The sequence below is a fragment of the Pyrus communis genome, chromosome 1, assembly GCF_041283825.1.
Source record: "Pyrus communis isolate YQ-2024b chromosome 1, ASM4128382v1, whole genome shotgun sequence".
Lineage (NCBI taxonomy): Eukaryota > Viridiplantae > Streptophyta > Magnoliopsida > Rosales > Rosaceae > Pyrus > Pyrus communis.
This window is the reverse complement of record NC_142565.1, coordinates 6,337,561-6,361,925: the sequence shown is the minus strand read 5'-3', so window position 1 is coordinate 6,361,925 and position 24,365 is coordinate 6,337,561. Positions and strand designations below refer to the sequence as shown.

Sequence of the window (24,365 nt, the reverse complement as noted above, 5' to 3'; positions counted from 1 at the left end):
ATCTGCTGTATGTGTGCATATGAACATAATTCGTTTAGCTCGATCAAGCTCATTGTAAAAGCTCAAACAAATCGACGAAATAGATTAACTTTTCCGTTTGGCAATTGAATGAAGAAGATTACTTAACGAAATCCAAATCACTTTTTTTTTTAATTATCTAGTCTTATTAGATTTGGAACTTAATGAAAAAGGTTACAACTTACTGTTGCTTCTTTAATTTTGGTACCAAAAGTGTCCAAAAGAAAAATACTAGTATTCCAAAAAGTGTCCAAAAGAAAAAGAATAACCTTTCATACCGCTTTATGTTTTCCATAAGAGTAATGTTATTCATACCATGTTTTAATATCATATTTCTATACTACCTTAGGTGACATCTGATGTGAACAATCACATCATTTGAAAAATTTGCAAAACCCAATAAAGAAATAAAAAAGACTCCTCATATACCATAATCATCATTTAATTAACTAGTTTTTCTTAATTATTAGTTTATTAAATAATGAACTAAATTTAAAATCTAATTAATTCAAATGATGTGGTTGTCCACATCAAATACCATCTAAGGTAGTATAAAAATATGGTACAAAAACATGTTATGAATAACATTACTAATATTTTCTACTTCAAGCACACATATTCTCTTCATCTTCTTACTCTGCTACCATTCAGTTCTCTTCTTAGTACTATTCTTCTTCCAGTTTCTCAGCTTAGAATGGCGGGAAAAGACGAAGCTGCAGATCATGCAATCGGGAACGACCTGGGGACAATCTACTCGTGTGTGGCGGTCTGGCAGTAGGATCATGTGGAAATCATAGTGAACGATCAGGGCAACAGGACCACACCATCTTTTGTTGCTTTCACAAATACTGAGCGATTGATAGGCGATGGTGCATTCAACCAGGTCATCAAAAACCCAACCAACACCATCTTCGGTATGTTCATCTCTTCCTGAATGTATCCATCTACGTATATACCATTTTCCCATTAATTTATTTCTCAAATTAGTTTTTCTTTTTCTTTGAATATTTATAACAGTATTTGAAGTTATAAAATGTGGGGTGTTGATGATAAGTTATAATTTAGATTATGATTTTGATGATAATTAAAAAGGTGTAGTACATTTACAGTAGAGTGAAAAGAATTTGCATTGGCCTTTTAAGGTCATTGGAGGTCCTTCTGACAAGCCAATGATTGTCGTCACATACAAGGGTGTAGAGACACAATTTTCTGCTGAAGAAATCTCATCTATGATTCTTGTGAAAATGCGGGAGATTGTTGAGGCCTACCTTGGTTCAGCTGAGAAAAATTCAGTTATCACAGTCCCTGCTTACTCTAACGACTCACAGCGACAGGCTACGAAAAAGGCAGGTGCTACTGCTGGCCTAAACGTGATGCGCATCATCAATGAGCCGACTGCTGCAGCCATTGCCTATGCGCTTGACAAGAAGGCCGGTTGGTATAGCAAGAGAAATGTGATGATATTTGATTTGGGCGGGGGAACCTTGGATGTCTCGCTACTTACCATAGCTGACAGTGTCTTTGAAGTGAAGGCTACCGCTGGGGACACTCATCTTGGAGGTGAAGATTTCGATAACAGAATGGTCAACCCCTGGGCTGAACAATTCAAGAGGAAGTATAACGTGGACGTTGGTGGAAACTTAAAGGCTCTTAGGTGGTTAAAAAATGTATGTGAGAAGGCAAAGAGGAGGCTTTCATTTATGTCCGAGACTGACATTGACATTGACTGTTTGCATCAGGGTGTTGATTTTTGTTTAACTATTACCCGTGCTAAATTTGAGCAACTCAACATGGATTTCTTCAGCAAGTGCATGGAGCCTGTGAAGAAGTGTCTGGAAGATGCTACCATGGACATAAGCAGTGTCCATGATGTTGTTCTTGCTGGTGGCTCTTCTAGAATTCCCAAGGTGCAGCCGCTTTTGCAGGAGGTTTTCAAGGGAAAGGAGCTTTGCAAGGGCATCAATCCGGCTGAGGCAGTGGCCTATGGTGCCGCTGTTCAAGCTACTGTCTTGAGTGGTGGGAATCTAACTGGAAAGCTTGGAGACTTTGCACTAGTGGATGTCACCCCTCTCTCACTTGGGGTGCAGGCTCGTCAAGAAAATATCATGGCAGTTGTGATTCCAAGAAACACTAGAACAACGGTCAAAATAATCGAAAGCTGTACTACTTGCTATGACAACCAACGGAATGCAGGGTGAGAGTAGAATGGTAAGAGATAATAATTATTTGGGAGAATTTACACTCAATGACATTCCTCCAGCTCCCAGGGGTGTTCCTAAATTTGATGTTTGCTTTGATATTGATGAAAATGGCATCCTGCATGTCTCTGCTGAGGACATGTCCACCGGCCAAAAGAAGGGTCTCACATTCAACTGTGACAGAAGAACTTGTGAAGGAATTGAGACATTGATTTAAAAGTCAGTTGATTGATGTAGGAAACATTATTTTCTCGCATGCTATAGACCAAAATATCTTGTATTAACCATATTTCCTATCTCACTGGGTTTGCTTAAGTCCTAATATTGACTTCAATCTATGCTTTTATTGGTCTTTTAATAAGACTGGTCTTTACTTGAATTATGGCTCACGCAGACATGAATAGCACATTGGATTCAAGGGGAAACACAATTTATTTGAGGATGTTCCCTACTTAAAAACTTTGCTTTATCATTGTATGGTTTGTATGTGGCAGTTGGGTAGTAAAGACGATTGCAAAACATTATTATTAACAGAATATTAACTCCGTATGCTCACTCATGCTGAGCATCTCTGTTAATGCGTTATTTCTTATGATCATGCATCCTCCTGGTTCTTACTTATAAATCTGTTCTTTGTGTAACATACACACTAGTAAATACAAATGATCATGCTTATACGTGTCTATGGTATGTGACTGAGTCTTCTGCAGACTTTGATTCAAGCTCACTCTCTGGCCCAATGGCTCCTGGAAGAAGTCATCGAGGGAGAAGATTTTTTTGGAGGAGTGACTACCAAGATGTGTGCCAAATTTCAATGTGCTATTCCATTTCCAAAAGTAGAATCCCACCTATCTAACTAGCCATCTTTCAGTCCGTACGGATGTCAATATGTGCATCTAATTTGCATTTTTTTTCTTTCTGTTTAATAGTATTGGTGTCCTTTGTATGTTGGGCATTTTCTTTTCTTTTTTTCTTGTACCGCTGGACTAACCAAGGTCACCCTCCCTATTACTCTCTCTGCAACAGTTTTTCTCCTTTATGCTTGCTGTACATTAATTGTTTTTTTAATTGGAACTTAATGAAGAAGATTACTTAATGAACCAAAAGTGTCCAAAAGAAAAAGAATAATGAACCAAAAAGTGTCCAAAAGAAAAAGAATAACGAACCAAAAGTTTCCTATGTTCCCCATAATACTTCCTACTTTCAAGCACAAATATTCTTTTGATCTTCTTTCTCTGCTACAATTCAATTCTCCTCTTTAGTACTATTCTTCTTCCAGTTTCTCAGCTTTGAATGGCGGGAAAAGACACAGCTGCAGGTCATGCAATCGGGATCGACCTGGGGACAACCTACTCGTGTGTGGCCGTGTGGCAGTATGATCATGTAGAAATTATAGTGAACGATCAGGGTTACAGGACAACTCCATCTCACGTTGCCTTCACTGATGCCGAAATACTGGTTGGTGATGCTGCATTTAACCAGCTCATCAGAAACACTTCCAACTCCATCTTTGGTAAGGTTCTTCCCACTTCTTTTACAAATTGGAAACCAGCTTTTCTCAATCGTTAATGACACAAATTGCATTGTTCTAATAAAAGAGGCTAAAAGGTTTGTCTTAATTTTGTTATGGTGATCTTAATGGGAAGCTTAAGATTGATGCTTGAGAAGTCATAGTCGGACTACAGTGATAGTATTAATGTTGCAACAGTTTTCTGATTCGAATTATTGTTATTCTATACAACTTTGTTCACAAAGTTCTTTTTAATTATTCTACTTTGTTAGATTTGTTTTCTAATTGTGGCACCAATTTTTAGATGCAAAGCGATTAATTGGTAGAAGATTTAGTGACGCATGTGTTCAGGATGATATTAAGTTGTGGTCTTTCAAGGTCATTGAAGGTCCTCATGATAAGCCTACGATTGTGGTCACTCACAAGGGCCAAGAGAGGCAGTTTGCTGCTGAAGAAATCTCATCAATGGTTTTGGGAAAGATGCGAGAGATTGCTGAGGCCTTCCTTGGCTCAACTGTTAAGAGTGCGGTCGTCACAGTCCCTGCTTACTTCAGTGACTCACAGCGTCAGGCTACAAAAAATGCAGCTATCAGTGCCGGCCTAAAGATGCTGCGTGTCATCAATGAACCAACTGCTGCAGCCATTGCTTATGGCCTTGACAAGAAGGCTGGCTGGTACAGCAAGAGAAATGTTATGATGTTTGATTTCGGTGGCGGTACTTTAGATGTGTCGCTAGTTACCATTAGTTGCGGCGTGTTTGATGTGAAAGCCACTGCTGGGGATACTCACCTTGGAGGTGAAGACCTAGATAACAAAATGGTGAATTACTGCGTGGAGCAATTCCAGAGGAAGGATAACTTAGACGTGACTGGAAACTCCAAAGCACTTAGGAGGTTAAAAAATAGTTGTGAGAAAGCAAAGAGGAGACTTTCATTTACGTCTTCAACCGACATTGAAATTGACTGTTTGCATGAGGGTAATGATTTTTATACAACTATAACTCGGGCCAAATTTGAAGAACTCAATAGGGATTTCTTTATCAAGTGTATGGAGCCGGTGAACAAGTGTTTGGAGGATTCTAAATTGGACGTCAGCAGCATCCACGATGTTGTTCTTGTTGGTGGCTCTTCGAGAATTCCTAAGGTACAAGAACTCTTAAGAAATGTCTTCAAGGGTAAGGAGCTGTGCAAAGGCATTAATCCGGATGAGGCAGTGGCTTACGGTGCTGCTGTTCAGGCTGCAGTCCTGATCAATGGGAAGGGAAATGAAAAGCTTCAAGACCTCACTTTGTTGGATGTCACACCGCTATCACTCGGGGTGGAGACTGGGTGTGAACGGGACATGACTGTTGTGATACCAAGAAACACTAAAATGCCTGTCAAGAGGAATTATACTGTTACCACTCGGCATGACAACCAAGCAGTTGTTAGATTTGCGGTTTATGAGGGCGAGAGTACAACAACAGTGAATAATTACTTTCTGGGTGATTTTAGGCTCAAAGACATTCCACCAGGTCCGAGGGGTGTTCCTAAGTTCAATATTGTCTTTGATATTGATTCCAATGGGATTCTGAACGTATCAGCTGAAGACATGTTGACTGGCCAGAAGAAGGGGATAACTCTCACCAATGACACAACTTGTGAGGGAATTGAAAGAATAATGTAAGAATCTTATGTCATGCTACAGACTGAAACAGAATTTGTTTTACTTATGTGTGCCTACTGTGTAATTTGTATTGATAAAATGGTTCTAATGTTTCAACTATTATGTTAATTTTGAATTAGTGCTTTCACACGTGTACCCTTTATTTATATACCTATAACAATTAGGGTTTTAATCTTCCAAAATAAAAAATGGGAAAATTAGAATGCCTTACATCTTTTCTATAGTTGTTAGATTAAACACTCATCCCTCTTAAAGATTAATTGATTAAGGTGTTTTGATCAATTGTCACCTCAATAATTTTCTATTTATTTAATTTTCATGTCATTAATTTAAATGCATTTACATAGAGGCATAAGGTAGCTTAGCAAATAATTGCCTATAATATAGGAATTTAATTTCGTCAATCCCCTTCCACACATTAAATGACATTTTTTTAATAAAATAAAATAAAAATTTAATTAACTAATTCCTCATTACCTTATTATCAGTATTTAAAAAAAAAAGTAAAATTCTCTTCCTATTAAAAATGTCTCAATAAAAAGTCTTCAATACAAATATTTTCACATATAGATATATAAAAAAATATACTTAAAACTTATGGTACATTTGAGAACAAAAGTATCGACTTTTGGTACGTTGAGATTTCAAATGTACCGAGAAACCAAATGTACCAAAATTTCAAATGTACCATAAAACCAAATGTACCCATTGTTATGTAATCTTTTTGGTAGGTTTGGATTTTAAATGTACAGAGAAACCAAATGTACCAAAATTTCAAATGTACCATAACACCAAATGTGCCCATTGTCAAGTAACCATTTTGGTACGTTTAGATTCCAAATGTACCGAAAGAACAAATAAACAAAAAATCACAAATGTACCACAAAACCAAATGTCTCTATCAGATAACCCTTTTGGTAGATTTACATTCCAACCGAGAAATACAAAAAATCAAATCCATTATAAAACTAAATGTGTCCATATTATAGGTAACTAGACGTAGCTATATAATCAAACAAATCTTTATTATGTGTTGGGTCTTCTAAATAATAAAATCTCACCATTTTTTTTATAAATATTCTACTATATTCAAAAAAAAAAAAAAAAAGTAAAATTCTAACAAACAATAAAAAAAATGCACAGAGATGGATAATAAATGCATAAATATAGGGATAAGAGGAAAAGAAAGAAAGAAATGTCTAGGAAAAGTCGTGAAAAACTAAAATTCTAAACAAAATTGAACTTATGTGAAAAATTGAAATTAATAATCAAAATTTTAGGAAAATGTTTGATCAAATTTTCAAAAAGAGTATGTTTAGTCTAAAAAATTAAAAAATAAGGCGCTTATATCAAAACGTCCCATAAAAAATTAATGTTAGGGTTTTTGAAACAATGACCTAATCCTTCATCTAACAAACGATGCACAAAACCAGTACAATTATTTACACTCTAATAGAGATGCATCCTATAAGGGATGGAACCAGGATCAAAAAACGGGAGGGCCGAAAGCATGAATCTTATAAGTAAAACATACAAATTTCAAGAAATATGTAAACTTTTTGAAAGGTGGTGGGGCGCCATGGCCACTGCAGGCTCAACATCAGTCCACCCTACATCCTATCAATATATTGTTGTGCTTTGACCGGTCAGTGTGAAACCAAATTCAAATTGTCTCACCAAAATACAAACCCACAGTTGAACAATTTAAACACAAGAAATAAAGACATCGAGACAATTACGAGGTTCGGCAAAATCCTGCTTACGTCCCTGGAGAGATATTGCTCTTCACTATGAGAATAACTAGTACAAGATACACTTGAGTTCAATCGACATATATAACCCAAACCCCAATCCCTTATACACTCACAGAATTTTCCCAAAAACCTTACTCTACCCCAAGAGTTTCTCACTTTCACTCTCTATTTTCTCTCCTTTGTGTACTCCTCCTGTTGCACACACAATGCATAACTATTTCCTTCACTTATAGTCATGCACCAACAATTATGCCAACAACCAAGACCAAGAAAATCTTAAGTTCACATGGTATATTCAACACCTATTCTATACCTAGCCTATAGAGTACCACTTTTTCTCCATTTGCCATTTAATGCATAGAAAATAAAACATGCTCAATTGCATGCAAGCAAACACAAAGTCAAGACTTGCTTGCTTCCAACTTTTCTTGTGGCAGTCACCATGTCTTCTCTTGAAACAAGACTTCCATGCCACAGCCGAAAGGCCAAACATAAAGTCACAAATGACTGCTGCCATTTCCTTGTAGCATTCAGAAAGTTACACTATCAAAATTGTTGCCAACTCATAATTATATGAGCCAAACACAACATATATTTCAGATTCACTTGTATATATGAGTGTGTGTTGACAAGTGTATCGATTTTATATATTCAAAGACAACAAAAAATTAACATTTTACCAAAATTTATACAACCAACATGTCTTGGGACCTAGATGAAGCCAATATGTGATTCACATTCCTATCTCCACTCGGTTTGTCAAGGGACAAGTTAGTCCTTTCCTGTAGTGTGGCATTAGGACCAGTGCTCTAAAAATCGGCCTAGGTGGCACCTAGGCTCTCGGCGGTGGAGTCCCGATCCGATTTGGGCTAAATCGTTCAAGTAAGGCAGGAAGGATTTAGGCAGCTGCCTAGGCGTCTCTAGGCACTCAAGGTGGTGCTAGGCGGCAGTCGATGTAACTGATTCTCTCTGCAAATCTCCCCTCACATCCGCACGATCCACCACCCATAACCCAAATCTTCAAACCTACGCTCTTGCACCTAACATCAATCGATGAACCCAAGTAGACTGAGAATATACAGGGATGAACAATACACATAATCCGTCTGTTGGGTTTTACTGCAGATAAAGAAGGGGATCTGTTGAAGAGAAGAGGTTGGGTTTTGTTGCAGAGAGAGAAGGGGTTATGTTGAAGAGAAGAGATAGAGATAAAGGAAAGAGAGAGAGAGAGAGAAAGAAGAAAGAGAGATAGAGAGAGAGAGAGAGAGAGAGAGAGTTGAAAGAAAAACTGAAAAGGGGAGGAAAAGAAGGACCTGGCTTCTCTGCCTCCCAGTTCCCATACACTCCTATCCCCTCCTATTTTGTGCGGTCACGGTTAAACTACGTCAACATTTTATATTATTTTTTTTTATAGAGATAATAATACAAAAAGCAATAGTGATATAAAATGTTGACGGGGCTTAACCGTGACCGCACAAATAGGAGGGAATAGGAGTGTATGGGAACTGGGAGGGCAAATAAGCTTGAAAGGCAGCAATGCAGCCTAGAGCCTTTAAATGGGCAATGGAAAAGTTGTCGGTTTAATTGAAAAAATGGGCATTGGAGAAGCTGTCGGTTTAATTGAAAAAATGGGCATTGGAGAAACCGAGAAAGGCAGTGGAAAAACTGTCGGTTTAATTGAAAAAATGGGCTTTTCTTTCAAGTTCGGTCCATTTTGTGGCCCACTATTTTGTTCAAAGAAAAAACAAACTAGGGCCACTATTCTTTGTATAAAATTAAAAAAAAAAGTCCTAAAATTATACACATATACTCATATTTTATAATATATAGTGTAAATTTATGTAAATCCACCTAGGCCCCGCCTAGGCGCTAGGCACTAGCCTGCCGCCCGACTAGTGCCTAGTGTTTTTTAGAACATTGATTAGGACCATGCTGGACGTCAATTTGATATTATAAGCCCCTAACATTTTTTTTTTCCTTTTTAAAACTTCCTTTTATTTGCTCTTCATTGTAAGTGGTGGATTGCCTAGTGGATATGACTCCTTTTCAACTCACTACTTTCTAGATGCAAGCTATCAAATTCCGAAGACATTTCTGATATAGTTTAGAGTAATAGCATCGCTTGTAATAAATAAATAAATAAATTGAAAAAAAAAAACCTATTTGTTCTTCATCATTATCTTTTCCCTTTCATTTAGTGTCATGAAATTCCGAAGACACATATATGGTTTGTGGTGAAATATGTACAACTAATAATTTTGTATATAAAATTCATTTTCTTAGTGTGGGAAGGGAGAATTGAACTTACATATTGCGTGCATGAGTAAAAGCTCTAAACCATACATGCCCCTTGCAAGTATTATTATTTTTTTTTAACTCTGTTGATGCTGCAATTTTATCGAATTTTAGAATGTGAGACGGCCGGTAGCTTAATTTGAGTGAAGTTGTGTAATTAAAGGAGTTGCAATTGATAAGTTTAACCGTAGAAATTTGTTCTTTTTATTTTCTCGGTTTCACGCTTTGGCATGGATGAACCTTTATCAAACAATTAACCAAAACTATCAGTTGTTCTTCTTTGAGTTTTAGCGCTGAGAATGCTGAGAATGTCAGGAGAAGAAGAAGAATTCTCCCAATTTTCCAAATCTGCCTTAAAAGGTCATCGAAATAGAAGAATTCTCGGAGGAGTACATTACTTAGCTACTGAGATATGTGCTAGCTTTCTATCTGCAAGTCCAGTTCCACTTTCAATATGTGCAACTAAGTTGTAAAGTTCTCTCAAGATAAATAATAATAATAATAATAATAATAAAAAAAAAAAAAAAAAAAGAGTAATGTTATTCATACCATATTTCTATACCACCTTAGGTGACATCTGATGTGGACAACCACATCATTTGAAAATTTTGCAAAACCCAAGGAAAGGAAAGAGAATGACTCCTCGTATATCATAACCATTATTTAATTAACTAGTTTTTTTAATTATTAATTTATTGAATAATGAACTAAATTAAAAAATATGATTAATTCAAATGATGTGGCTGTCCACATCAAATGTCACCTAAAGTGGTATGAAAATGTGATACAAAAACATGGTATGAATAATATTACTCAAATAAAAAAGAAGGTAAAGTTAAAATGTTGTAAAGGTAGGATTTGGATCCTCTCCTAAGCCCAAGGAGAGGATCCTCCTGACCAAGGACTGTGGGCCGTTAGATTTTTATCCAACGGCTACAAACAGAGATCATTTTAAAATTATAATAATTATAACCGTTAGATGAAAATCCAACAGTTCACAATTCTTGATCAGGAGTATCCACTCCTTGGACTCAAGAGAGGATCCAAATCCGTAAAGGTAAAGGTATAAAGCAGTCCTTATCATTTATGCTTTTTTGTTTTTTTGGTAATCGTTATCATTTGTGCTTTAGAAAATAAATTTTAGAGACTTATTGCATTCCAACGTTTTTTGCACAAAACTTTAGAAAAGCAAAAGATAAATGATTCTTCGTTCCCAAGTTAGATCTAACTTATGAAAGTCACCACTCTGAACTCTTTCTCTTCCCCACTAAACTAGCCAGACTCACTCTCCCCACTTCCTCCCTATTACTCTCACTGAAAACATTTTTCTTCTCTGCTCTTCTTCTTTATCGTGTTCCCGTGCAGAGAATGGCAGGAAAAGAAGGCCACGCAATCGGGATTGATCTGGGGACAACGTACTCGTGTGTCGCAGTGTGGGAGCACGACCGTGTGGAAATCATAGTGAATGATCAGGGTAACAGGACCACTCCATCTTGTGTTGCTTTCACTGAGACTGAGCGATTTGTTGGTGATTCAGCCATCAACCAAATCATCAGAAACCCCACCAACTCCATTTTTGGTTAGCTCCTCGTTTATCTGCTATGAATTTTATCTGGTATTAATTGAACAGTATTTAATTTCGGAGTTAGTTGATGGAAAATGCTTATATGCTAAGGCTAATAGAATTTATTTTTTTAACACAACAAAAAGCAGTGAGTATGAACATTATGAAGTTGAATTATAACTATCGCTGCAGTGTATTTTGTCGTTAAGATGAGTTATTCATTAAATATTTGAATAACTCATCTTAGTGACCACATAGAAATTGTTCTTTCTTTCTAGGAATGTTTTTTTTTTTTTTTTTTTTTTTTTTAAATTAATCATTTATTTGCAGATGCAAAGAGGTTAATTGGTAGGAGATTCAGTGATGCCACTGTTCAAAGTGATTTGAAGCTCTGGCCATTTAAAGTCACTGAAGGTCCTGGCGGCAAGCCCTTGATTGTGGTTACCCACGAGGGACAAGAGAAACAGTTTGCCGCTGAAGAAATTTCGGCCATGGTTCTATCGAAAATGCGGGAGATTGCTGAGGCCTACCTCAACTCCACTGTGAAGAATGCAGTTATCACTGTCCCTGCTTACTTCAATGATTCACAGCGTCAGGCTACAAAAAATGCTGGCAACACTGCAGGCCTAAATGTGATGCGTATCATCAACGAACCAACTGCTGCAGCAATTGCTTATGGCATTGACAGGAAGGCTGGTTGGTATTGCAAGAGAAATGTGATGATATTTGATTTAGGTGGTGGTACTTTAGATGTTTCACTACTTACCATAGGTGATGGTGTGTTTGAAGTGAAGGCCACGGCTGGAGACACTCACCTTGGAGGAGAAGACTTCGATAACAAAATGGTGGACTTTTGTGTTGAGCAATTCAAGAAGAAGCATAATGTGGACGTGAGTGGAAACTCTAAAGCACTAAGGAGGTTAAGAGACGCATGTGAGAAAGCAAAGAGGAGGCTTTCATTTACTTCAGCCACTGACATTGAAATCGACTGTTTGTATGAGGGTACTGATTTCTATACTACTATTACCCGTGCAAAATTTGAGCAACTGAATGTGGATTTCTTTAACAAGTGTCTGGAGCCAGTCGAGAAGTGTTTGAAGGATGCCAATATGGAAGTGAGCAATGTCCATGATGTTGTTCTTGCCGGTGGATCTTCTAGAATTCCCAAGGTGCAGCAACTATTGCAGGATGTGTTCAAGGGGAAGCAGTTGTGCAAGAGTATCAATCCGGATGAAGCAATTGCGTATGGTGCTGCTGTTCAAGCAGCAGTCTTGAGTGGGAATGGAAATGGGAAGCTTCAGGACTTCACTCTTTTGGATGTCACCCCTTTATCACTTGGATTTGAGTGTCTTGAACGTGGTTGTTCGGAGTTATTCATGAACATTGTGATTCCAAGAAATTCTAGAATTCCAGTCATGAAGAAAACAAGTGTAACTACCGCTTATGACAATCAAGTTACGGTGGGCTTTCTTGTTTATGAGGGTGAAAGCAGCATAGCTAAAAACAATAACTTTTTGGCTGCATTTACCCTTGATGGTATTCCGCCAGCACCGAAAGATGTTCCTTCATTTGAAGTTAGTTTCAATATTGATGCCAATGGTATCCTGAATGTCTCCGCGGAAGACAAGTCCACCGGCCAAAAGAAAGGGATTACAATCAAGAGTGACAGTGACATTAGGAATTTTGAAGGAATTGAGAAAGTGAACTAAAGACCTATTTGGTAGGCTGGATCAGATTGGAACATTAGTATTGGTATCAACTATCAATTAGAATGAGGCGTTGTTAGAGTTTTCATTTGGCATTCCGATGTTAAATCTTGATTATGATGAATTTTGCTGAAGTTTTAATAGACTTTCATAAATTATATGTGAATTTTGTGTAAATTTCTTCAAAATCTCATAGGGATCAATTCGGAGAGGTATGATTTGTCAAATCTTGATTGAAGACACCCTATTAAACTTTGTGGGCTCTATTAAAATTTAGATCGAATACATCCGAATTTCACTTTTATAAAACTTTATAAATTCTAATTAAATATAGAATAAATTAGGTTCCATTCCCAACCACTAGGCTAAAATAAGTCATGCGAGAAAAATATATCTATGGCTAGATTCCTCTCAAGATTTAAGCTGGCTTAAATTATTCTGGACCCACCAAACTATCGTATTTCAAACATTTTAATTTTTTTATTTATAATCTAACGGCTATAATTAAATGTGAGTAAATCTAATGGTAAAACAAATATTTGACAGCCCAAAATTAAATCTAATGTCTAAAATAATTTAAGAAAATTATTAAACCAGAAGTAACCTAAAACTTTATAAATACCTATGTATTTGTATGATTTTTAATTACTGATCAGAATTTAAATATTTTTAGATTAAAATGTTCATAAAAAAAATTAGGATAATCGACCTAAATTTTATTTTCAAAAAATTTACCCAAAAAAAAATTGGCTAAAATTATTATTTTATAACCTCGAGCTAAAATTTTAAGGATTGGAGAAGAAAATCAGTTTCTGGATTATGGCTTAAAATATTCTGCCTTAAATTTTTAAGCTTTATCCCCAAGGATTGAAGATGGTCTAAGGGTGATCCTAAAATCGAAATTTTCTTTGATATATGTCGATGATAATGACATCCTCAATGACTCTGTTGAAGATGTTTCCACCGACCTGAAGAAGAAGGTTAGAATTGACAATAACAGAAGAACTAATTACGAAGGAATTGAGAATATGGTGTAACTTCTTGCAACCCAAAGGGTAATGGTTATGCTTATGCTTGACTAAATGTAACTTCTTTTTTTAAAAGATATCAATGAGTTCTAACAAGTGTCTTCTTTCGTAGGTTTGGCTTGGCAAGTTCTAGATTTGAGTAAAGAAAAATGAGAATTTTGGGTTGATAAGACACTAGGAGGGGGGGAGGAACAGGAGATGAGGAGGAGAATCTGGAAACTAAAGATAAATAGGCAATTAAAGACTGATAATAATGGATTTAGGGTCAAGTACATTTTGCATCATTACGTTTGGGGTCACTTTCAAAATCGATCATAGGGCTCCCAGTTTTCACATTGCAACTCAACATTTTGATATTCAACAAATTTCACATTTTTTTGTGATTTTCACTCTTCTTTTTATATTTAGACTCTAATTGAATAAATCAATGTAGAATCACGAAATATAAGCTAATAAAATGTGAATAGGATTGTGAAAATCACTATCAATATTTTTTTAAACAATCATTACTTATCAAAAAAAAAAAAAAAAAAAAAAGCAAGAGTGTGAAAATCACAATCTATCTTGAATATAACCTTAATTTATTCTCTTTTGTACGATAATAGTTATTGGAATAAGTTTCGTATTATTACGTCAACAGTTAATAGTTCACTAAACACAAGTGGCCCTTTAACATAGTAGTAAAAATGAATTGAGCTCTTATATGATGGCGTGGGTTCGAACCTTGTTAGTGACTAATCTAACAAAATTCATCATTTGACAAAAAAAAATAAATAAAGTAACAGTTCACTAAACATAAACCTAATAATGTGCAAATTGATCACATTATTTTCTTTGTTAAAAAAAAAAAATTGAAACCTAGGTGCTTAATAGCCACCAATTTTCCTATTATTTTCTTTGTTAAAAATAAAAACAAATAAAGGATTATTATTTTTTTTTTTTAATACGGAAAAGGATTTATGGCTCATTTGTGTGTACTTTAAAAATATATAAAAACACTTTTGGTCAAATTAATTTGGAGTTTCAAAAATACTGTAAGTATATTTTGAAAGAAGCAGTTTAAGATTTGTGTGGATTCTGCAAAAAAACACATATCTAATGTTTTTTTCAAAAATTACGGTCCATTTAAATTTTTATTAAAAACTAATATAAAAAACATTTCCACCAAAATCATTTTAAAACTCTTTCGATATGGAAAAGGGGAGCGTCGCGAACTCGAGTGTTTGCTCCGGTTCCTAGGGTTTTATATTCCCAAATTCCCCAAATCACAATCCCAATTCAAATCCCATCCAATTCTCTGCCCTAAAATCCTCATGGGAAAGAACGATTTCCTTACACCGAAGGCAATCGCCAATCGAATCAAGGCCAAGGGACTCCAGAAGCTCCGATGGTACTGCCAGATGTGCCAGAAGCAATGCAGAGACGAGAACGGATTCAAGTGCCACTGCATGAGCGAGAGCCACCAGCGCCAGATGCAGATCTTCGGCGAGAACTCCAATCGCATCGTCGACGGTTACACCGAGGAGTTCGAGCGGAGTTTTCTTGATTTGATGAAGCGGAGCCACCGGTTCAGCCGTATCGCCGCCACCGTCGTGTACAACGAGTACATCAACGACCGCCATCACGTGCATATGAATTCCACCGAGTGGGCGACGCTGACTGAGTTCGTGAAGCATTTGGGGAGGACTGGGAAGTGTAAGGTTGACGAGACGCCGAAGGGTTGGTTCATTACGTATATTGATCGGGATTCCGAGACGCTTTTTAAGGAGAGGTTGAAGAACAAGCGTCTTCGGGCGGATATGGCGGATGAGGAGAAGCAGGAGAGGGAGATTAAGAAGCAGATTGAGAGGGTTTGTCAGTCTATGCCGGTGGGTAATGGGTCTGATCAGGGTTCGGAGGCTGAGGCCAATCAGGAAGTGAAATTGGAGCCTGGGGTTAAGATTGGATTTGCGCTTGGGTCCTCGAAACTGGGACCTAAAGAGAAAGGGGGGAGTGCGAAATTGGTGTTCGATGAGGTGGAGGATGAGACGAATGAGAGAAAGGTTAAGAAGGCGAAAGATGGAAGTGGCAGTGACGCCAGAAGCTTGGCTTTGGAGGAGTTGATGAGGGAGGAGGAGAAGAAGAAGGAGAGGATTAATAGGAAGGATTATTGGTTATGTGAGGGAATCGTTGTTAAAGTGATGAGTAAAGCCTTGGCTGACAAGGGTTACTATAAGGGAAAAGGGGTTGTGAGGAAAGTGATTGATAAGTATGTTGGGGAGATTGAAATGCTTGAAAGCAAGCATGTCTTGAGAGTTGACCAGGCTGAGCTTGAAACCGTGATTCCGAATCTTGGGTGCCTTGTGAAGATAGTCAATGGGGCTTACAGAGGATCAAATGCAAAGTTGTTGGCGGTCGACACAGATAACTTTTGCGCTAAGGTGCAGATAGAGAAGGGTGTGTATGACGGTAGAGTGCTTAAAGCCGTTGAGTATGAGGATATTTGTAAACTTGCGTAGTGAATTTGGTAGAATACTTGTCTATGATGACCATCTGCATTTCAGATACGCTACCCTGTTTTGAAAGTCTATTCTGATATTACTTATCTCTGGTTGTATGTTCAAGAAATTATCTGTGTTCATGTTGAGTACTAGAGAAGCATGACTTGAGAGTTTTATGATTGTTTTTGCAATGTTTATCACTAACAGTTCTGGTTTATTTAAGTTTGTCGACAATCTGTTGCCAATTGTCAATTCTTGTGGTTATATACATAAATAGTATAATTAATCTGGATATTTACACTGCATATAGCAATCAAATATGCAATTTTTACAGTACTTAGAAGAAAACAAGGAAAAGTGGGAATTTTAATCACGCTTTGCCTAATTAGATGCTGTTTGTGTTTTTGTATTCTTTTATTGTCCGTGATGATGTTGCCCAATTTTTAATGCTCTTACTCTCGACCAATCCATCTTACCAAAACATTGCAGAGTTTCCTTGTGACCTGTTTTCTTACTGTTTAATATCAAGAGTTGGACATGTAGGTGTGGCTGAGCTCTCACTTTTGCACTTAAGCATAAAGTACTAAGCAACTTTAGCCTCCTCAGATTTTGCTGCCATTTATGAGGTTTTCATGTCGTCTTAGTATTCATTACTGGGAGTCTGGGATAACAAATTGTACTTATGTGCTCTGTTTGTTAGTTATGGTGGTGATTTTGACCCTACTTCAATGATTTATAGTGTAACTTCCAATTTGGTAGTATGAGACTTCCTTTGACTGGCCACTACCTGCCTGCGTTCTAGTTTGGTTGGTTATGGAATTGAGCCTTCGTTCTGCAACTAGTTTTGGTTGGTTATGGAATAGTGTCTTCAACTAGTTGATGTCTGAAAATTAGGTATTTTGTGACGGAAAAGTTGAAAATTAGACACTTTTCACTGACTCAGGAAATGTGTTTTGTGCCACCTTGAAGTCTTCATTACAATTGCTGCCACACATGACTGATTGCACAATTCTCACCTTACCAGTTCTTTTCAACTGGAGTTCGTTTTGTTATTCGTTCAAGATGGTATGGAAAAAAGAAAAACTAACGAAATGTTCAAAAAAAAACTTTAGTTTTAATGAAAAATGACAAATAAAGATGTAGTTAATAGTATCAGGGAAAAGTAAAAATATGGTTTTTCGTTAAAACTCTCATGGAAAAATTGTACTCGTATATTCATTCTGCCTATGATGCACGTCCTGATTCTTTTTGGCACTTATCTAGAGTCCAGAAACTGTGGGTGTTTTTCTGCTTGTGGAAACCCATGGTTCTCTCTGCGCCAGTGGTACATGGTTCGTTCTTTCTGTACGATTTCGGTGCACTGTTAAGACTCTTCTTTCTAATACATCTTTTCTGCGTATAGACGAGCCGAGGATTGACACTCAGAGTAACTCTATTGTTGTAAAGGCCCCTAGGACAAGTCACTATTGAATAGTCTTCAATGAACAGTAACTGTCTTTTACATCTCAATCCTTACACTGAATAGCTCTGGGGTAATAAAATATTAGTATTTTTATTTTATAAAATAATACAAAATAATTTTATTTGTAATTTCGGATATGATTTTTAATCGGTCTCGTTGTACCACGTGTCATTAAATAAGAAATTACAACTCAAAGTCTTTGAGAAAATATAAGATTATGATGTAAGTTGGAAGATAATGATAACATATTTATTGAAAAATTAAATCTTTTTATTTTTTTGTTTCATTTTTTCGGATTTTTTTATTGATTTTTTACTTTTTTTATATTTATTTTATTTTATTTATTTTTATTAATTTTATATTGTGGCTGACGTTAGCCATTCATCACTTGGACCTCAAGTTCTCGGGCTCTAGATTCGTGCCTGGGCTATCCACCGGGCCTTCCCCAAGCCCCATTGCCCGCATGGGCTAGAGCTGATTGTTGGGGCTATTGCCTCATTTATGTTGCTTGTCCATTAGGCCGAATACACCGGTGGACTTGCTCTCAGAGAAGGAGAACAGACCGCTTATAAATATGGTGAAAGGAGTCGACTGATATTGTGATTAAATTGACCAGGTGTTTGTTTGTGTACTAGGGTTGAGAGAAATAGCCGGATTCACAGTGGAAAGATGCACACAAAGGGTGGAAAGTTGGAAACAATGAGATATTAAGCTGCAGGTCTGATGGATTTATTGTGTGAATTATGGTATGCTGTTTAGTTTTGATCAGTAGATAGAAACTCCAATGGAACCTTGGAACTGATCAATGATATATGAGTCGATAAGGTCACATTGGATGGGCAAACTGGTAAGGAGTTCTCGAGTGTGGCAGCCGTATAGAGCAGCAAACTCGAAATTCTGTGACAACCGTGGGGTTGGGTGGGACCAAATATTGGATTCAAGAATTTTCATTGTTAAGTGACAGGAACCTCATAGCAGATCCGCATAGGTGACTAGGGTCTCTTATTACATTGATAAGAGTAATGCTATGTAGACTACTTTTTTGAATCACATTGCAAGTTATGTTGTGTCAGTGTGCCACCAATAAGAAATAAGCATGTTAATCAATATTTGAATAATAATTTAATCTTTAATAATCACGTCATATGGTTTAAAGTGACGCTACATGAAATATGAAAGGATAATGGCTCTGCACCTTCCTAGTGGCTTCTCTTACCATGCCATTAATGGTAGGTATGTTAGTAGCTTAACTAATGTCTTAGCCATTTAGTGTTAGTTAAAAGCAATAAATCTATAGATTTTAGTTAGGGCATTGAATACCTGCAACAACGGCTTAACTAATTTGATTAATTTGGTATTAGTATTGACTTACGTGGGCCAAATTATTAGTTAATAATCATCATTCGACCATATATATTGAAGTTTTTCTTTACACAAATAAGCTCCTCAACATTTCATTTCATAATCGAGAACACTTTTAAATCTTCGTTTTGAATAAGAAAGCATTCATTGGACCCAACAATTGATAGATGATGAGTACATAGATTTTTTAAGTTCTCTCATTAACATTAATAGTTGTGAGGATAGTTACTAACCATGGTTGGGTCATTCATGACATATCTTGTGTTTAACATGTAACGACTAAAAAATAAAAGGGTCTGCACATTAAAATTTGTAATTTCATGCTTAAATAACATTCATGTAGTTGTACATACATGTGTCATTTCAAGACTTAACAATCAAGTATCATTCTGATTCATGACTTCTCTCATTCTAAATAAGTAAACATACTTCGATAATGAGAATCGAACGTCATAAGCGTAGTAGTTTAGCACATTCAGATATTGATGACAAACACTAAAACAACATGGGTCAAGATTGGATAGGTTATTAAAAACATGGCCCACCATAGAAAATCCCTTCCAAACTTATTCACATGGATTAGTCACTAGTGTACATGTTCGTAGGAGTTTGGGGTTAAGTGTTGTTCATCAACCTTGATAGTTAGCTATCCTAATTTCCTACCCCAACCACACGCCATTAATATCATACCATCCATCCGATATCCCCCAAACTAACTCTTAACACCCAGACAACATTTCACGTCGTTATTAAGGAGGAAGAGAGCCCATTTCCGGATCTCACTCTCACCCTCATTTCTCTCTCTTTCCGGATTGATTCGCACTCTCTGCAATTCGAATGGAAATTGCGTGATTTTTCTGAAAGAATTAAAGGGGTTTGTTGCTTGATCGATTTGCTGAATTGGGTCGCTCTCACTTGCTGTCGACGATGAAGGTGACCGTAGTTTCGCGGAGTGGCCGAGAAGTTGTCAAGGGCGGCCTTGAGCTCACTGATTCTGTATGCTTCTCTTTTATCTTATAGCTTTGTTGTTCATCGACGTATCTGTTGCATTTCTGAGAAAACAAAGCATTAATTTTTTAATTTTATGCTGGACGGGGTTTTTGGAAAAATGAAATACTTGATTGCACTGGATGGGAAATTTCGAATTTGGGTTCCGTTCAGTTTAGTTAAAGATTCAAGTTTTGGATGAGATTTTCAAATTTTGGTTAGGTTCAGTTTAGTTATTTGTTAGCTTTTCTGAGTTTGATTGTGTCTCTGTTTGTGTTGCAGGCCATTGTAGCTGATCTGCAGGATGCAATCTATAAGCGAAGTAAGTGTTCTGGATATGCTTCTTCTTGCTATTGGACTTGTATAGCTAAATAAGTAGTCTTTTGAGAATTGAGATTGATTTTTCGGGTTGATTATCGTCTTCTAATTAAACGATAAGATTGATTGAGGGCTGTATTTATAGCTTACAATTTGTGACTTTAAAGCTTGCTGCTCTGCATCACGTTTGCTTTAGTTTAGAAATTGAGTTTTGCATATGCATCTTTTGCCGGTTGTATTATTTTTGTAGATGCAATCATGTAGTATTGTATTTTCATGAGATTAGTAAGTATTGCTCTTGTTTTGCAAATATTACATTATTAAAGAACAAACTATATGGTAACATCCTTTAATCCATATGAGCTATAACTTATAGATGCTAATGTAAGAATTTAAAGTATGAAAGTTAGGGGAAATTTTGAAGAACCTTGTTGGATGCCAATAAGATAGCTGATTCACCTCAATTTCCCCCGTCAAACGCCTGAAATAGAGAATGTACTAAACAAGAGTAATTGGTTATGCTGTTATTTGAATACCGAAAATGTCTGATGTACTTTGAGATTAATATCATTGGAATTTGAAAGAAAATGAAGATTAAATTAGGAAACTTTAGTGTATAGTGCACATTCTTTAGTTTAGAAATACAACTACTTAAACCCATAGGATCTTTTGGATTTGTTAGCAAGATTGGAACTTCGGTACCTGGCCTGAATTATTTGGTGTTTACATCTGTTATTTTTGTAGGTATGTTTATAGGTTGGTTTATGTCATTGTTGATGCTCCGTCATAATTAATTCCTTATGTGCCTTGTTCCGTTACAAACTTCAAAAAGAAATTTGTGTTTCTATAAGCGGCTCTTGTTATTGTAAGATATTTCTTTCTTAAATGATTTTATGTCTTGTGTGAACAGCCAAAAAGTTTTATCCTGCAAGACAGCGGCTTACTCTCCCTGTCCAACCAGGATCAAAAGAGAGGCCTGTTGTCCTTAGCTACAAGAAAAGTCTCCAAGATTACATCAGTGGGAACTCAGATAACTTAACTGTGGTGTTCAAGGACCTGGGGCCACAAGTGTCCTACAGAACACTCTTCTTCTTTGAGTATTTGGGCCCTTTGATCCTTTATCCCATCTTTTACTACTTCCCTGTCTACAACTACTTGGGCTTCAAAGGAGACCGTGTCATCCAGCCGGTCCAGACATATGCTCTATACTACTGGTGCTTCCACTACTTCAAACGTATTATGGAAACATTTTTCGTACATCGCTTCAGCCATGCAACCTCACCACTCTCCAATGTATTCCGGAATTGTGCTTACTATTGGAGCTTTGGCGCTTTCATAGCTTATTACCTGAATCACCCGCTTTACACCCCTGTTAGTGACCTCCAAATGAAGATTGGGTTTGGTTTTGGGATAATATGTCAAATCTCAAACTTGTATTGTCATATCCTGTTGAGGAACCTGCGAAGCCCAGATGGAAATGGAGGATATCAAATCCCACGGGGTTTTCTGTTCAATATTGTGACGTGTGCAAATTACACAACAGAGATCTATCAATGGTTGGGCTTCAATATAGCAACGCAGACAGTCGCTGGTTATATCTTTCTCATAGTTGCCGCTTCCATCATGACCAATTGGGCTCTTACAAAGCACCGACGTCTTAAGAAGGTAATCTTCTAGACTATTGCAATCTACAAATCAAATACTTTATTCGCTACACCGATAACTGCTTGTGTTTGTTGCTTAAAAGTTCAATCTCCTTGTTAGAGAACAACTCTATGCATGCATATAGATATGTTACAGTTTCATGTATAGATTGAGTATCACTGCATGGCTGGGTTAGTTTGCGTGCATGATTAGTAAATGCTTAGTAAACTGAACTTTGATTTCACGATTGTTGGTTCTTATTATGTTTGATGACTTTTGTAATTTGATTTCATCAATATTAGCTTTCTCGACAACATACATTTTCCTGCTGCTATTAGTCTGTTTGATAGAACTGGGGAAAAACCATATTTTATGGATAACGTATTAACATATGTATGTTTTATTCAAGCATCGGAATGCATTTAACATTATTTGTTATAACACCTTGCCATCACAGATATTTGATGGGAAAGACGGAAGACCCAAGTATCCACGCCGATGGGTGATCCTACCTCCATTCCTGTAGAAGCGATTGGCTCCTGGATTCCATTCCACGCATGCCGGCTTGAGGGAGTTAAAATCTCATATTTACCCCATGATTTATCGTAGCATTCCGTTTAGATACTGTTCATTTGAACTACTTAGGATTCGCTTGTTGATCTATAAAAGATAGGTCATCTTGTTCTTCTTGTTTGAACTGCGTTGTAATTTGCACTTGTTGACTATGAAATTTCTCCTTTTTCCCCCCCTTAAATTCTTGGTATTTTCTAATTGAAATCAATAATTTCATTAGAGCTTTACAGGATGCAATGCTATATGGATGTTGGCTGATGATGGAATAGTGTTATATTTTAGTAATCATAAACATGAACAATTAGCATATGTGGGTTAGGTCCAGTTGAGTGACGATTCTCGCCGGATCCTCAAATCACATCTGTTCATCGTACATCGTGCAGTTAAAAATCAAATTTTTTTATTTAAAATTGAATATAAACAGTACCTGACAAAAACCGGTCGCACAATGTATGATGAACGGATGTAATTAGAAGATCTCCGTGATCCTCTCTCAATCCAGTTGATCAAAGCACGAATCTTTTTCTCTTTAATATATGCTAAAGTAGCTTAGAATCTCGTCTTGGTCCACACTATCAGAACACATTCAAGAAGAACATGGCTTAGCTGGTGACAGTGAGGATTTGTATTATGCCAACGACATTTGTGTGACTTTTAAGTGGATCCTCATAGACATCTAAAAATGTTGTTCATTGCCACACCTTGTACTCAATAATGTTTTTTTAATGTTGTGTTTGCAAGCAAACCCAATCGAGATGAAAAGCGTGAAGAGCATGAATGCATCGAGGGTGATGATGTGTTACTTGTGCATTCCAAGAATTTGAATCATTTTTGTACGTATTTGTTAATTTTTCTTACCACTACAATAAAATATCATATTCATGTTCTTCAAAATATTATTTTTCGTGCAAAATCTATTATAATTCGTATTTAAACACTTATAATCAACGATTTAAAACCTAAATTTGAAGATACTTGAATCTTTTTTTTTTTGGTTAATTTTTCTTTTACCTGAATCTAAACCACATATTAACACTATTTAACAAAACAAAATTTTGCTATTCTTTGTTTAAACCTCACCTACAAGTAATTTTAACATCTCTAATTTTAAAAATATACACTTAATATAAATTTGGGAACTTTAACGAAAAAATCATGCTACTATTCACTTTAACAAAAAACCATATTTTTTTTACACTAAAAAGTCAATCATGGTATTATTCACATTACCCTTTATTTTGTCTTTATCATTAAAACTCAAAGTTTTCAAGCCTTTTTCATTAGTTTTTCTTATAAATTTTAACATCTCCATATTGTTCACTTATTTTTTTACTTTTCGGCTTAAATATTATACTAAATATACACTTATTGCTCAATAAATCGTAAATCCACTTCTAAATGCATTATAAAGATTTACTTAATGCTCACGGAAAATATTTTGAGAAAATAAAAAATTTGCATTTTTTTTTACAAAAAACATGGATTTGACACTCACGGTTTTCAATCGGTTTTGCAAATTCGTACATAAATCACCGTTCAATTTATTTATTTTCACCTTTTCCTCACTGTTAAGTTTTGGAAGTTAAGGTGAGTTTTTTCGTTGAGATTCTCTAGTGTCAAACCCCATTTGACAATGTTCTGGGACTCACTACCATGTCTTTTAATTATATTTCTAGTTTTCGCTCAAATATTCTACTAAATATACATTTGTTGCTCTATAAAGTATAAAACTGCTTCCAAATTGCTTAAAAAGTTTAACGTGAGGCTCAAGAAAAATATTTTGTGAAATAAAAAATTTGTA

General features: G+C 36.2%; 4 protein-coding genes and 1 pseudogene across 4 annotated transcripts; all 5 read left to right on the top strand.

Moving 5' to 3' along the window:
• The first annotated feature begins 665 nt into the window (after nt 1–665).
• LOC137720074 (heat shock 70 kDa protein 4-like) lies at nt 666–2,595 on the top strand (annotated as a pseudogene).
• An 808-nt stretch (nt 2,596–3,403) lies between these two features.
• Nucleotides 3,404–5,523, top strand: LOC137720077 (heat shock cognate 70 kDa protein). Its single transcript, XM_068459086.2, has 2 exons — nt 3,404–3,729; nt 4,031–5,523. The coding sequence occupies exons 1-2, from the start codon at nt 3,510–3,512 to the stop codon at nt 5,389–5,391; spliced, it is 1,581 nt and encodes a 526-aa protein (XP_068315187.2). The 5' UTR covers nt 3,404–3,509; the 3' UTR covers nt 5,392–5,523.
• Nucleotides 5,524–10,585: 5,062 nt separating this feature from the next.
• LOC137721163 (heat shock cognate 70 kDa protein-like) lies at nt 10,586–12,937 on the top strand. The gene is made up of 2 exons (XM_088694838.1): nt 10,586–11,019; nt 11,335–12,937. The coding sequence occupies exons 1-2, from the start codon at nt 10,809–10,811 to the stop codon at nt 12,711–12,713; spliced, it is 1,590 nt and encodes a 529-aa protein (XP_088550964.1). The 5' UTR covers nt 10,586–10,808; the 3' UTR covers nt 12,714–12,937.
• Nucleotides 12,938–14,908: 1,971 nt separating this feature from the next.
• Nucleotides 14,909–16,463, top strand: LOC137720423 (DNA/RNA-binding protein Kin17, conserved region). Its single transcript, XM_068459492.2, has one exon. The coding sequence runs from the start codon at nt 15,052–15,054 to the stop codon at nt 16,234–16,236; it is 1,185 nt and encodes a 394-aa protein (XP_068315593.2). The 5' UTR covers nt 14,909–15,051; the 3' UTR covers nt 16,237–16,463.
• Nucleotides 16,464–19,633: 3,170 nt separating this feature from the next.
• On the top strand, nt 19,634–22,745 carry LOC137720169 (very-long-chain enoyl-CoA reductase). The gene is made up of 4 exons (XM_068459184.2): nt 19,634–20,038; nt 20,312–20,351; nt 21,258–22,012; nt 22,449–22,745. Exons 1-4 carry the CDS (start codon nt 19,970–19,972, stop codon nt 22,515–22,517), a joined length of 933 nt encoding a protein of 310 aa, XP_068315285.2. The 5' UTR covers nt 19,634–19,969; the 3' UTR covers nt 22,518–22,745.
• The last annotated feature ends 1,620 nt before the right edge of the window (nt 22,746–24,365 follow it).

Coding starts and splice junctions, on each gene's coding strand:
- LOC137720169 (XM_068459184.2), top strand. CDS start 19,970: ATGAAGGTGACCGTAGTTTCGCGGAGTGGCCGAGAAGTTGTCAAGGGC. Junction 20,352..21,257: donor GGATGCAATCTATAAGCGAA/GTAAGTGTTCTG, acceptor TTGTGTGAACAG/CCAAAAAGTTTTATCCTGCA. Junction 22,013..22,448: donor AGCACCGACGTCTTAAGAAG/GTAATCTTCTAG, acceptor TTGCCATCACAG/ATATTTGATGGGAAAGACGG.
- LOC137721163 (XM_088694838.1), top strand. CDS start 10,809: ATGGCAGGAAAAGAAGGCCACGCAATCGGGATTGATCTGGGGACAACG. Junction 11,020..11,334: donor CCCCACCAACTCCATTTTTG/GTTAGCTCCTCG, acceptor ATTTATTTGCAG/ATGCAAAGAGGTTAATTGGT.
- LOC137720423 (XM_068459492.2), top strand. CDS start 15,052: ATGGGAAAGAACGATTTCCTTACACCGAAGGCAATCGCCAATCGAATC.
- LOC137720077 (XM_068459086.2), top strand. CDS start 3,510: ATGGCGGGAAAAGACACAGCTGCAGGTCATGCAATCGGGATCGACCTG. Junction 3,730..4,030: donor CACTTCCAACTCCATCTTTG/GTAAGGTTCTTC, acceptor ACCAATTTTTAG/ATGCAAAGCGATTAATTGGT.